At 50.1% G+C, this 12,826-nt stretch overlaps 1 protein-coding gene across 1 annotated transcript in view; it reads right to left on the reverse strand.

The window, feature by feature from the left end:
• Window positions 1–12,826, reverse strand: part of FRMPD2 (FERM and PDZ domain containing 2) — a 91,537-nt gene that overhangs the window by 58,987 nt on the left and 19,724 nt on the right. The window contains exons 5-10 of the mRNA XM_027594556.2: window positions 10,050–10,241; window positions 9,034–9,166; window positions 8,119–8,206; window positions 6,511–6,646; window positions 4,570–4,641; window positions 2,334–2,508 (exon numbers count right to left, since the gene is read on the reverse strand). Of these exons, the coding sequence (XP_027450357.1) occupies window positions 2,334–2,508; window positions 4,570–4,641; window positions 6,511–6,646; window positions 8,119–8,206; window positions 9,034–9,166; window positions 10,050–10,241 (796 nt within the window). The remainder of the gene's footprint in view (window positions 1–2,333; window positions 2,509–4,569; window positions 4,642–6,510; window positions 6,647–8,118; window positions 8,207–9,033; window positions 9,167–10,049; window positions 10,242–12,826) is intronic.

Consider the following 12,826-nt stretch of genomic DNA (forward strand, 5'->3'; position numbering starts at 1 on the left):
CCCTGAGCTTAGACTTCCCAGCCTCCAGAACTGTGAGATAGAAAGACGTGTTGTTCAAGCCTCATGGTCTGCGGTATTGTGTTTTAGCAGCCCCAGCAAACTAAAAGGGGGCAAGAGTGGAGTCACCTTTGCCTCCCGACCTGAATGTGGCCAGCTTGGAAACTCCAATCCAAGCTCAGGACTTCAGCTCTGAACTGGTCTGTCCTCCAGCACTTCAGCAAGGGAGGTTGAATCAGCCCCAGCCACTACATGCCCTGCATCTGCCCCTCTGCTCTCTTCGAGGTGAAGCCTGACCCCCCCTCCCCACTCCCCCTGGGACCCCTGTAGGTCTGCCCCAGCCCTACCCTGCCCCACACCTTTCTCCATGCTTCACTCTCTCAGCCCAGAGGCACACGACTGCAGGTTGCCTGGGCACAGAAGTTGTGCCAAGTTTTAGAAAGAGAACCCATTAAGTGGATAACCAACCTTTACTCTCAAAAGCCCTGCATGCTGGGGAAAGGGAGGGAGGTGTCCAGAGAAGTTCAAATAGTATTCACCATGCAGCGCCCAGACCTCTGTCCCCTCTGCCCTCAGCCCTTGGTGCTGAATCTGATTCCCCGCACCAACTCAGCCTTCCCTTAGGGCTACCTCTCTCCAAGCCATAGGCAGGTCTCCATTACAGTTTGGCTAGCAAACCCTCCCAAGGGGGTTTATTTCCAAACTCCAGACTGGTGACTTTTGAATGATTTACCCAGGACACCCCAGTTAAGCAGCTCTAGAATGTCCACAGGAAGGGTCGGGGACAGGCACCGGACTAGGAGGAAGCAATCCAGGATAAGCGCAAGGTTGGGCTCAGAGCAAGCACACTGGGTTTCTGTCAGTTGCATGTTACTGATCAATAAAAATACAATGTTTCCTAAAGATTCTTCTATTCACACTCTACAAAAGATCAAGCAAAGGTCAGTCCATCACATCAAAGCATATAGCAGTTGTTCAATTTTATTTAGGAGAGGGCTCTTTCGGAGGTCTGTGGAGAGCTATGGGGAGAGGACCCTCCCCCATGGCACACTGAATAACCCCCCACAACAAGCTCCGGAGTTCCTCCCATCGGGGATGGGAGAATAGAAGAACACTGAGATGATGACTCCTAAGCAAGATGGGCTGGCAGAGCCAGAGTTGAACCTGAAAGCCCAAATGATCCCAACCCCGCCTCCTTCCCATTATCCCTCACAGTGGTTAAAGAGCTTCAATAACAGCAAAGGTATATTTCTGTAGATTGAACCAGGAGCCCCATAATGGAAGGACAGAGATGGGGAGTAGGCTCTCCTTCAGGATCTTCATAACGGATTCCTAACTTGGGCTCCTGCTGATTTCCCATCAGTCCTGTATGATCGGGTGGAATTTTTTTTAAAATTTTTCATTGTGGTCAGATACACATAAGAACAAATTTACCATCTTAGCCATAGTCAAATGTGCAGCTCAGTACTGTTAAGTATATGCACACTGTTGCGCAGCCCTCACCACCATCCAGCTCCAGCATTCTTCAGCATGTGGAACTGCAACTCTAAACCCATCAAACCATATCTCCCAGTCCCCCTCCACTCAGCCCCTGGCAACCACCATTCAACTTTTTGTCTCTAGGATTTTGACTATTCTAGGTACTCACACAGGTGGAGTCACACAATATTTGTCTTTTTGCAACTGTTTTATTTCACTTGGCACGACATCCTCCAGGTTCATCCATATTGTAGCATATGTCAGAATTTCCATCCTTTTCAAGGTTGGATAACATTCCATTATATGTATAGACCACATTTTGCTTACACATTCATCTGTCAAAGGACACATGGGTTGCTTCCACATTTTAGCTACTGTGAACAATGTTCCTACAAACATGGGTATAAAAATCTCTCTTGAAGACCCTGCTTTCAATTACTCGGGGCACGTGCACAAAAGTGGAATTGCCGAATCACGTGGTAAATCTATTCTGAATTTTTTGAGGAACCACCATACTTTTTCCCACAGTGGCTGTGCCATTTCATATTTCCACCTACGTGGAAATGCTTTCAACATTCACTTATCCGACATCAATGCTTTGAGATTGATCAACCAGACCCAGCACCTCACAGAAACCCACACTGTCTTTCGTGCACTATTTCATTATAATCTTCTGCACTTCTTGACACTGTGCAGTGAGCCCTTGAAGCCTGCCCCGTGCTAACAGATGTCTAGACGTGCAAGGTGAAGCATCCTAGCCTCAAGAAATTTTTTTCAAAGGAATAGTACTCAGGTCCCCAGATATCTGGGTTACGTGAGGCGCCAGGTCAGCTGTGGGCTGCCCAGGAGCCACTTACCTTTCATGTGAGCCAAGCCAAAGTAGGTGAGCTCCCCAAGGTTGACAAAGGACATGACAGCACTGAAGACGGCCCCCACTGTTGACATAATGTCACATTTCACCTCCAGACGCTGCCCACTCAACAGCACCACACAGAGGTCCCTGAGAGCCAAATAGGATTTCCCTTTTTTGGTCTGAAAACAATAAATAGTATCAATTGTAACAATAACTACAAGATGTGGAGTCTTTGCTGTGGGCTGGCTACTGTGCTAAGCACTTTATATGCATTGTTTGTAATGACAAACAAACCTAGGAGTTAAGTATGTTAGGGTTCCTATTCAGCAGAGATGAGTTTCAGAGATAGTAAGGGACTTGCTTAGTGGCAAGGGACAGTAAGGATAGCAAGGGACAGGGCCAGAGTTAAGTAAGAGGCAGAACTAGACTCAAATCCACACTCTGCAAAGCTCTGCAGGGCCCATGAAGGCTGGGAGGCAGGTCCAGATGCCTCTCCTTTGCTGAAATCCCAGCTGCCCCCTGGGCTCCACTTCCTGGGAGGGCTTAGGCCGCTCAGGGCCCTCATCCATGGATCAGATGTCCCAGGGTCAAACGTCGATCATCCTGAACCTGTCCCTCGAGGGACAGCCCAGTAGAGAGAATAGTGGTAGGTACAGATCTAGTGGAGAGGCAGAGGCTAAGGGGATTGCTCTGAATCCAGACATTGGTCAGCAGAGCCGCATCCAAAGATGAGCAGTAGTCTGCGTTCTCGCTTCACCCCGCTCAGATTAGTTCCAGATTCATCTGCCACCACACCCCAGGCTGACCACAGTCACCACTGCTCAGCCACCCAGAATGCCCCATCATTCTGCCACTATGTGGGCTTGTCGGCCCGTGGCTTTGCACACAACGCTCTCTGCCTAGAATACTTCTCCTTTCCTTCCCCATGTGGCAAGTTCCTATCAGTCTTTTAGGTCTGACTCCAAACCCTTGCTGTGGCCTGGACGGTAGAGCTGCCCACTCCCTTCTCTCTCCCATGGCACCTTGTGCTCAGAGCCCTGGTCTCCCGAAGGACATAGGCTGAGTATCTCCTGTGTCCCACAGCCCAGTCGGGGCCCAGAAAGTCCTCATTACAGGACAGTCATGGATGGACCCTGGCATGTGTGACTTTATGGCCACACCCTATCCCTCGAGGCATGCAGGGGCAGCCCCCACACTCCAGGGGCCAGTGGGAGAGGGTTCCCATATGATTCTGGGCAGGGCTGATCACACAGTATACTCTGAGCCCCCCTGGTACAAGGGCTGAGAGAGAGGTGTGCTCGGAAGGGCCCTCTGCTGGGGTTTAATGCTCTACGAGTGCCCTCTTGGAATTCTTAATAACTGTGTCCATGAACGTGCGTTTTCTAAGTGAGGACCAATAGGACAATGGAGCTGCACATAGAGCTTCCATGTCCCCACCTGCCAGAATGGTTCTGGCGGCTAACTCTTGCTGACTGGTGCTCCAGCCCACCTCAACCTGTCCCTCCCACTCCACCCTTTCTACTCTCCACAAGGGCGGCCTGTCACTCCCTTCCTCTGCAGGGGGCTGGCTCAGGAATGGTCCCAGTAAAGCACACACGCACCCAAGATATCTCGGAGCAGGGCATGGCAGTGACTGTCCCCACTCTGGGCTGGTTTCACCAAAGCTCATTCAATAGCTCTTAGCAGAGACAAACCTCTCACCCACCCCCAATCCAGGTACCGAGTGGGTCTCTCCATATGGAGGTTGAACCTCTTGGGGGTCCACAGTCTTCCCAAGGTTGGGACAACAGGGCTCAGGGAAGGGAGACTGACTTTTCCACCTCAGAAACTAGACAAGTGCAAATATGCTAGAATGTAAGCTCCACGTAGAAAGGACTCTATTTTGTTCACATTAATGATCAGGGGTCTGGAGTAGTGCCTGGCACCCGCTAGATGCTTAAACAATATTTCCTGACTCATTAAGGTGACAAAGTTGAGCTGAGTCTGGAAAGACAAGGAAGGCTGAGCCAGAAGTGGCCCTGGGCTCCTGTTCAAGGAGAAGAGGAAGTGGTGAAGGACTTCCAGGAAGCAGGAGTGTGACTTGGCGGAGGGCTCTGGCAGGAGTCTGGAGGAGACAGTGAGCATCCCCCAGCGCCCTCCCAGCCTGAGACCCCAGTCAGAGATCAGTCAGCCTCCAGGCCTGCCCAGCAGGGTGGTTCCCTCACTACCCCCCACCCCTGCCCAGTTAACCCAGCAGTTACCACAATTGAGCCTGGCAGATACAAAGTCACTGGGGCCTCTCCAGCCAGCAAGACAAACTCCGGCCTAGAGACCTGGGGAAAACACTCAGGTCAGTCATGGTAAAGAAGAGAAGTCACATTCCAGGGGGTCTGGCCCCCCAGCTCTGGGACTGGGCTCCCCCCATGCGCTCACCTCCCCTCATCCTCTACCAGCACTCCCTTCCCCAGAACCAGCAGGACACAGAAAATGGGGCTCAACTGGGCTGAGGCTCCAGTGAGGCTGGGCATCTCAAAGCTGATGTCTTAACGGTGGGTACAGTGCTCTTGGCGATGTCCTAGCTCTTAAGTTGGGTGTCCGCTTCGTTGTATGTTTCATAATTCACATATCGTTACATAATCTTTTGTGTGTATCAAAATTATAAAACGGGTTATATAATACAGATATATATTATATGCCAGAGATTTTCTAAAGCAAAAATACCTTTAGATTTCGAAGGGATGAAACATATTTCTAGCTCTGTATGTTGAATCAATAATGTACAAGGGCCGCTATTTCCAATTTCACAGTGTTTGTACCACACTTGTGATGGGGAAATACTTTCATACCTATCATTGTTTAGACTCAGCCATCATCCTGTGGGATGAATATTCTCAACTCATTTGGCAGGAAATTGAGGCTCCAAGAGGTTAAGAAATTCACCCAAATCTAACACCTGAGAGTGATAGGATTGGGTGGGCCTACTAATGTGCCCCCCGAGATAGCCAACAAGACTCCTGTTTCAAGAGGTCGAAAGACCAGCCAGGGCATGATGTGTGTCCTGAGAGAATCACCAGTAGAAGCGTCCTTAGTGAGTGAGCATGATGAAAAACCAAAGAAGGGGGAAAAGGCCTCCCTGACCCTGTCTACGTGCCCCATAGCTCATGAGAACGTGAGAGTGACCTATGAGGGCAGCAGGGGCCAGTGGGGAGTATGGGAGCCCAGAGGCACAAGGGAGAGGACATCCTGAGGCTACTCTAGGCTCAACTCATCTCAAATTGGCTAAGGATCTTTAAGCAAATCTCTCGGCAGCAGAGAGGCAGACAGATGAAGGCTTTCTGGGGGTATCCGGGTCTGATGTTCCCAAAGGGATGCAGATGCACAGGAGAACGCCCAGCAAAGGCAGTCTTCTCAGTGAATAGCCCAGCAGGGGCTTGTCCCTGCTCCAGTGGACCATTATCCCTTCATTTTCACTGAGGGCTTATGTGGTTATTGAAACAATTTTCAGCTAATGGTAGCGTGAAAAGGGGTTCTTTTCTTCTGAACAGTGGAAGTGGTTCTGCTGGCTGATGCCAGGGATGTTTCTGGCAGAAGGTGCACCCTGGGACCAGCCCTGATCTCACCCTCCAGCACAGGTTTAGCAAGCTGGACCCTCAATAGAGATGCCTGCAAGGAGACAGCGTCCCCTGGAGGCATGAGCACACTGCAGGGGCCACCAGACATCTGTGCCTCCTGTCAGCCTGGACATCAAGGCCAAGGAAGGCTGGCCTGGCTACCCTGCAGCCTCTATTCCCCACACTTGCCCAAACCCTATTACCCTCTGTACCAGGCAGAATGGAGAATCTCTCTTCCTCTGCCCCACCCAGACCTTCGCTCCTGCATTTTGCCTGCTCAGAAGGCACCTTCCAAGTACACTGGGCCCTCTCATCACATACCTTGTTTTGCCACCACCCCACATTGGTGTCTCTCAGCTTCCTGAACGGTGTGATCTAACACCGTCAACCTTCTATCCTACACAACGTCTACCACCTCAAGCCCACCCGATAAACACCTATTGCCCTGGCTTGCAAACGTCAAGTTTGTTGTAGTTTAATTCTGGAAATCTCAGCCCAGGGAGCCTGCCCATTTTCAACAACTGTGTCAGCCACACACAACTCCCCACTCAAACCTCTTTGGAGAATGTCCTTCGGTCCTCTTTGGCTCACCTTTCCTCTTCTTCGCAGAAAAGCCCTTTGAGAAGGAGCTGCCGGCAGCAAGGTTTCAGCTGCCACAGAGGGAGGGGCACTGGAGCTGAGCCGCTGTCCGTCCTGAAGCTCTTGGGGAGCTTCCATTGGAAGAGCACTGGCCCGCAGTCAAGAAGGGGAGAGATGATGCACAATGGAAAGGGCCTCCAGCAGTGAAAGCCCACGGCGCGCAGGTGTTCAACTGGACAGGCTGTGTCCGCTACTTTCCCTTTGCACCACGCCTACGGGGGTGGGGGGCGCTACCATATGCACTTTTCCAAGGAGGCCGCTGAGGCTGCAGAGCCACAGGAATGGGGCGGGGTATGAGGTGCAAGGCCCCAGTCCATGTCTTCCCTGCCCCACAACCCGGCTTCAGCTCACTGCGCTCCGGACAGGCAGGTCCTATGACCCCAGCTCCTGAACACCTTGAAGCCGGTGATGGAGTCACAGGGGGTTCTGACTTTCCGGCTTAGAATTTTATATATTGCTTAAAATGTTTTGGTAAAAAAAAAAAATACATTGTTTATGGAATCAGGAAAAAAAATCTATTTTTGGGGGGGGAAACAGAGCACAGAGTTTTAAATAGCAGGAAAAATCACTGTGAGGTGAACCCTACAGCATCCAGTCAAGGCCCCAGCTGTGTATGTGACATCAAGTATCACCACAGCCCTTGGCTGAACTGTGGAAGGACAACAAATCAATATGTAAAGAAATCAATACCCAAGCTTCAGAATTCCTAATGTTCCAGATGTGGGACGATATGGTCCCATGTGGGTTTTGAGCAGATGTAAGCATCCGACCAGCGCCCTTTGCATCTCCCTCCCTCCGTCCTTCCCCCCCTCCCTCCCTCTCTCTCAACCCTGCCGTTGTCATAAGGACAATCCAGGGCTAACCTGCTGGTGAAGATCCAGGGCTCCCCCAGATAATAGCCAGCCACCCCCAGAAGTGAAGCTGCCTGGCCAGGCTGCAGCTGATCACAGAGGCACAGGGGCATCCAGCTGAGCACAGCCTGAATTTCCCAACTCACACAATCAAGAGCTAAATAAACCATTATTTTTTTTTAAGATTGTATTTATTTATTTGAGAGAGAGAGAGATTGAGAGCAGGAGCAGGGGTCGGTGGGGCAGAGGAAGAGGGGGAAGCAGGCTCCCCGCTGAGCAGGGAGCCCAATGCGGGACTTGATCCCAGGACCCTGGGATCATGACCTGAGCCAAAGGCAGACGCCTAACAGACTGAGCCACCCAGGTGCCTCTAAACTATTATTTTTAAACATTGTGTTCTGTGGTCGTTTGTTATGCTGCCTCTTGGGGCAACAGATAATCACAACCTGGGAGCATGTTGTTATTACTTCTAGAACTGAGCCTGAACTCGATTCCCAGAGGAGACAGAATGCCTGACAGCACAGGTACCGGCCGGTCCCTCATCACCTTGGCTGCACATCTGCCTAAATGTGGGTTTGTTTTTCACCTGCCGATGGAATAGGATCAGCTTTTTCTGAAGCAGCAAAAGGTTTTGCATCAGTATCAGTCAAGAAGCAAGGTACGGCAGTCCCCACACGGATGGCCCACACCTCTACACCTTGCTGCTTACCTGCTAACCGAGAGGCTGTGGGAACTGTGTACTGAGGTGCTCAGACCGGGCTCCAGGGAGCTCTGGGTCTCTGCGCTTCTCCCTGAAACTAAGCAAACAGCATGGTGGAGGACTCGGGAAGACACAAAGGGCATGACTCTCTCAAATCAAGCAGCCTGGAGTGTGGATATCATCATCGTAACTTACCGGCAGTGTGACTTTGGCAAAATTACTTACTCTCTCCGAGTCTATTTGCTCATGTGAGAAATGGAAATGACAGTTACAGAGAGTCAGGGGAGTTGGTTTTTTTCTGTTGTTTTTTTGTATTTTCGGTTTTTTTGAGGGGGAGAGTTAAGACCTAGTGGCAAAGAGTGCCTTGTTTTAGGGACAATAAACAATAACATTCTTTTAAATCCTTTATTTAAATTCAATTTGGTTAACATATACTGTATTAAGAGTTTCAGAGATAGAGTTCAGTGATTCATCGGTTGCATGTAACAGCCAGTGCTCATTCCATCAGGTGCCCTCCTTACTGTCTATCACCCAGTTACCCCTCAGATTCAGTTGAAGAGTAGAGAACAGTAGGAGATTTGAAGATTATTCTAAAAACCATGCCCTTAACACAGCTAGAGCAACAACAAAAACAATCTTTTAAAGATTGCTTTTCTTTTTGCTCCACCTAGACACTAATTAAAAAAAAATTTGCTCTTATGTTGTGTGTTGAAATTTGTTTTATCAACTTGGACAGTTCAAACTTAATTTTAAAAAAAATGAGTTTATGTTTGATATAAATAATATTTCCAGATGAAGCTTTCCTGAGGACACAGCCCCTTTTCTTTGGGGGCTCCCTGGAAGAGGGGAGATTGTCTGGGTGGACATCTGGCCCACTCGGGGCAGGAAACAATAGAATGGGGATGCTCAGGGTGATGTACCCACCTCTGCAGGGGTGCAGACGCTCCAGGACCCACGTTGCTGGGTTCTCACAGCTGGCCTGATGCAGCCTATTCCTGAGCAGGCAGCTTCTGTCCTGCGGCATAGAGGAGCTTCCTTCCACAACTCTCCTCTCCACCTGAAGGTCAAGTGAGTCACACATCCAGGTCCCAAAGTCAAGAGGGAACATTTGTATAGACACAGACAGACTGGCTGTCAGATTAAGTCAGTTCAGAAGTGTCTGTTGTACACAGAGAAAGCCTAAAAAGGCACTCTGGCAACCAGAACAGGCTCCAGACTCCACCAGCCACACGCACCCTGGAGGTAATCCGCTCCCCTCCCCCACTACCAGTGGACTTCTGCACCACTGTGCCTTTGCTCATGCACTCCCCCTACTGCCAGGGTCTCCCTGCTAAGCTCCTCTTAGCTGCCTCTAAGACCCAGAGCTATGTTCTCTCTACTTCCAGACCTCTCCCCTTCTGTCCCCCAGGCAGGGGAAGTGTCCCTTTTGTCACCTTCCCTCATCACCTTACTCACATCTCCCTCTACGATACGACATTATATCAGGTTTTCTTGTTTGTCCATCTCCCCGACCTCACTGTGTGATTTGTGCTTCATTGTAGCTCCTCTGGCTCCATGAGTAGGAGCAACATATTCAGATGCAAGACAGAGGGATCCAAGGAAGACAAGATGGGAGAGGCCTTTTCTAAATGACCAGGGGCAGCATCCGCCCCAGCTGTCCCCTCCTCTCCATCCACATGGCCCCTGCGTTAGTCTTGGTCTCAGTCACCAACGCTGCCCAACAGAACTGCAATGATGAGATTGTTCTGTGTCTGCCCTGTCCAGTATGCTCATCACCAGCTCCATGCGGCTACTGAGCGCTTGAAATGTGGTCGATGTGATGGAGGAATTGAATATTTCATTTTCTTTCATTTCAATGAACTATAAGTTAGCTAACTTACATGTCAACTGCTACCTGTAGCTGGCGCCCTCTGGGTTGGGAAGCCCAGATCTACACTGACCTCGGAGATGGTGCCCAGAACCAAGCCGGCCAGCTGTCGGACGTGGAGACTGGCAGAGGCTGGGTATACAGCCACTTCTTCCTGATGAACCTGACACGCTTCCAGAACTGACAGCAGGGGCAGCCGCCTGCGAGGCTGGTCTTCGCACATGGTCAGCAGAATGGAGTGCAAGGGCTCACGGAGCCGCAGGGGCTGGAGGAAAGAGGGGCTGTGTGAGAAGTCCGAAGAGTTGCTGCCACTGAGCCCAGCGCTTTGTCTGGTGTGCAGTGGGGACTCAGGGACACATGATCTCAACACCACTGAACAGATGCTTGCCCCTTCTGGAGAGTTTAAGGACAGACACAAGCTCTATCCCTGGGACCACAAAATGCAGAGCAATTATCTCTGCACCAGTTGTGTGAAGTTGGCTACTTTCTAGTCTGGAATGTTCTTTGGTGCACAGAGAGCACAGACATGTGCTTGGAATACTTATGAAAAATAGGTGCTTGACAGAATGGATTTCCACCTATGCCAAGCACTCAGCTCAAACCAGGGATCAGCCTTCAACTCACACCCACCTGGGCAACCTGTCAAATCATTTCTCGATTACTTCTCCAATGTAATTACTTCTCGAATTACTTCCTCAATTACTTTCTGCCAAATTACTTCTCAGAGTATTTATGTGGGTCTCACCGGGCCTTTCCCCTAGAATGTGAGCTCCGGGAACATAAGGACTGTGCCTTTTTTTACTCTGGAATCTCCAGTGGTCAGCACAAGGTCAATAATCATTGGCTGAACTTTATATCACATGTACCCATCAAGCAAAAGAAAAAACATTTTATTAAGCACTTCCCTCACACATTTAAATGGCCACTGTTTATATGGAGAAGTCCTCAAATTCAGACTCAACCTCAGGTTTTTTTCTCATGCTCCCCCGTACCACGAGTCATTTTTGAGACAAAGGCTTCACCACCATTTCTGGCCATGGAAAGCCGTATGAATCCCCATCCCCATGTGTGAGAGGGATACCGTGTCCCGGGCTCATGCAGCCAATCTGAGCACCTCTGATGTGCCTGGGACCCCACGGCTACTGGAGTTACAAGGTGGCAGACACTCCTTGCTTTCAAGGACTTCACAGTCTGATGAGAAAGACGGTCAACTCAAGGGACAAGGACTTTGGTCTTGGGAAGCACAAGACATGGTAATAACACAGAGGAAAAGATCTAATTCAGCCTGGGGAGGGAGTGGGGAGCTGGAGGAAAGAACATGAACTAAATCTCAGAAACCAGGAGAAAAATGGGGGAGTGAACCATGATAGAGGGAGCAGTATATGCTAAGGGGGGTCGTGTCTTGAGAAGGGGGCTATGGGCAGGACAGAGCCCAGGGAAACACAACAATGCGGGGCCCCTTGTTCAAAACTTTTAAGAATTTCAAGACATTAAATCAGGCCATTAAATCAAGACATTAAGTCGAGGTCATTAAATCAGAGCATTAAATCAAGCATGGGCCCTTGTAAGTGCAGGGCACTCTATAATTACATAGGCCACACACTCAGGAAGCTGGCCCAGATGACGGCAGAGCTCCAGAGAGGAACCAGAGCCACAGGTAAGAACCCAATTTGGGGCTCCAGGTATGCCCTGCTGAGAAGTGGAACTTAACCCCAGGGGTAGTGGGAAGCTGAGAAATATTTCACATGGAGAGGGACAAGAACAAAAAGCACCAGGAAACACTGGGATGTTGAATTAGAGAGGGCAAAGGAGAGAGGAAGGAAGGAAGGAAGGAAGGAAGGAAGGATGGAAGGAAGGACGGAAAGAAGGAAGGAAGGAAGGACGGAAGGAAGGAAGGAAGGAAGGAAGGAAGGAAGGAAGGACGGAAGGAAGGAAGGAAGGAAGGAAGGACGGAAGGAAGGAAGGAAGGAAGGAGGGGAAAGGAAGGAAGGAAGGAAGGACGGAAGGAAAGAAGGAAGAACGGAAGGAAGGAAGGAAGGACGGAAGGAAGGAAGGAAGGAAGGAAGGAAGGAAGGAAGGAAGGAAGAACGGAAGGAAGGAAGGAAGGACAGAAGGAAGGAAGGAAGGAAGGGAAAGGAAGGAAGGACGGAAGGAAGGAAGGAAGGAAGGAAGGAAGGAAGGAAGGAAGGAAGGGAAAGGAAAGAAGGAAGGGAAAGGAAGGAAGGAAGGAAGGAAGGAAGGAAGGGAAAGGAAGGAAGGAAGGGAAAGGAAGGAAGGAAGGGAAAGGAAGGAAGGAAGGAAGGAAGGAAGGAAGGAAGGAAGGAAGGAAGGGAAAGGAAGGAAGGAATGAAGGAAGGAAGGGAAAGGAAGGAAGGAAGGGAAAGGAAGGAAGGAAGGGAAAGGAAGGAAGGAAGGAAGGAAGGAAGGAAGGGAAAGGAAGGAAGGAAGGGAAAGGAAGGAAGGAAGGGAAAGGAAGGAAGGAAGGAAGGAAGGAAGGAAGGAAGGAAGGAAGGAAGGAAGGAAGGAAGGAAGGAAGGGGAAGGAAGGAAGGAAGGAAGGAAGGGAAAGGAAGGAAGGAAGGAAGGAAGGAAGGGAAAGGAAGGAAGGGGAAGGAAGGAAGGAAGGAAGGAAGGAAGGAAGGAAGGAAGGAAGGGAAAGGAAGGAAGGAAGGAAGGAAGGAAGGAAGGAAGGAAGGAAGGAAGGAAGGAAGGAAGGAAGGGAAAGGAAGGAAGGAAGGAAGGAAGGAAGGAAGGAAGGAAGGAAGGAAGGAAGGAAAGGAAGGGGGGGAGCCAGACAGGGCAGGGTTCTCCAGCTTTTGTTACACTGGTTTCTAAGGAATTCTTATAGTGT

The sequence above is a fragment of the Zalophus californianus genome, chromosome 15 (assembly GCF_009762305.2).
Source record: "Zalophus californianus isolate mZalCal1 chromosome 15, mZalCal1.pri.v2, whole genome shotgun sequence".
In the NCBI taxonomy this organism is placed as follows: Eukaryota; Metazoa; Chordata; class Mammalia; order Carnivora; family Otariidae; genus Zalophus; species Zalophus californianus.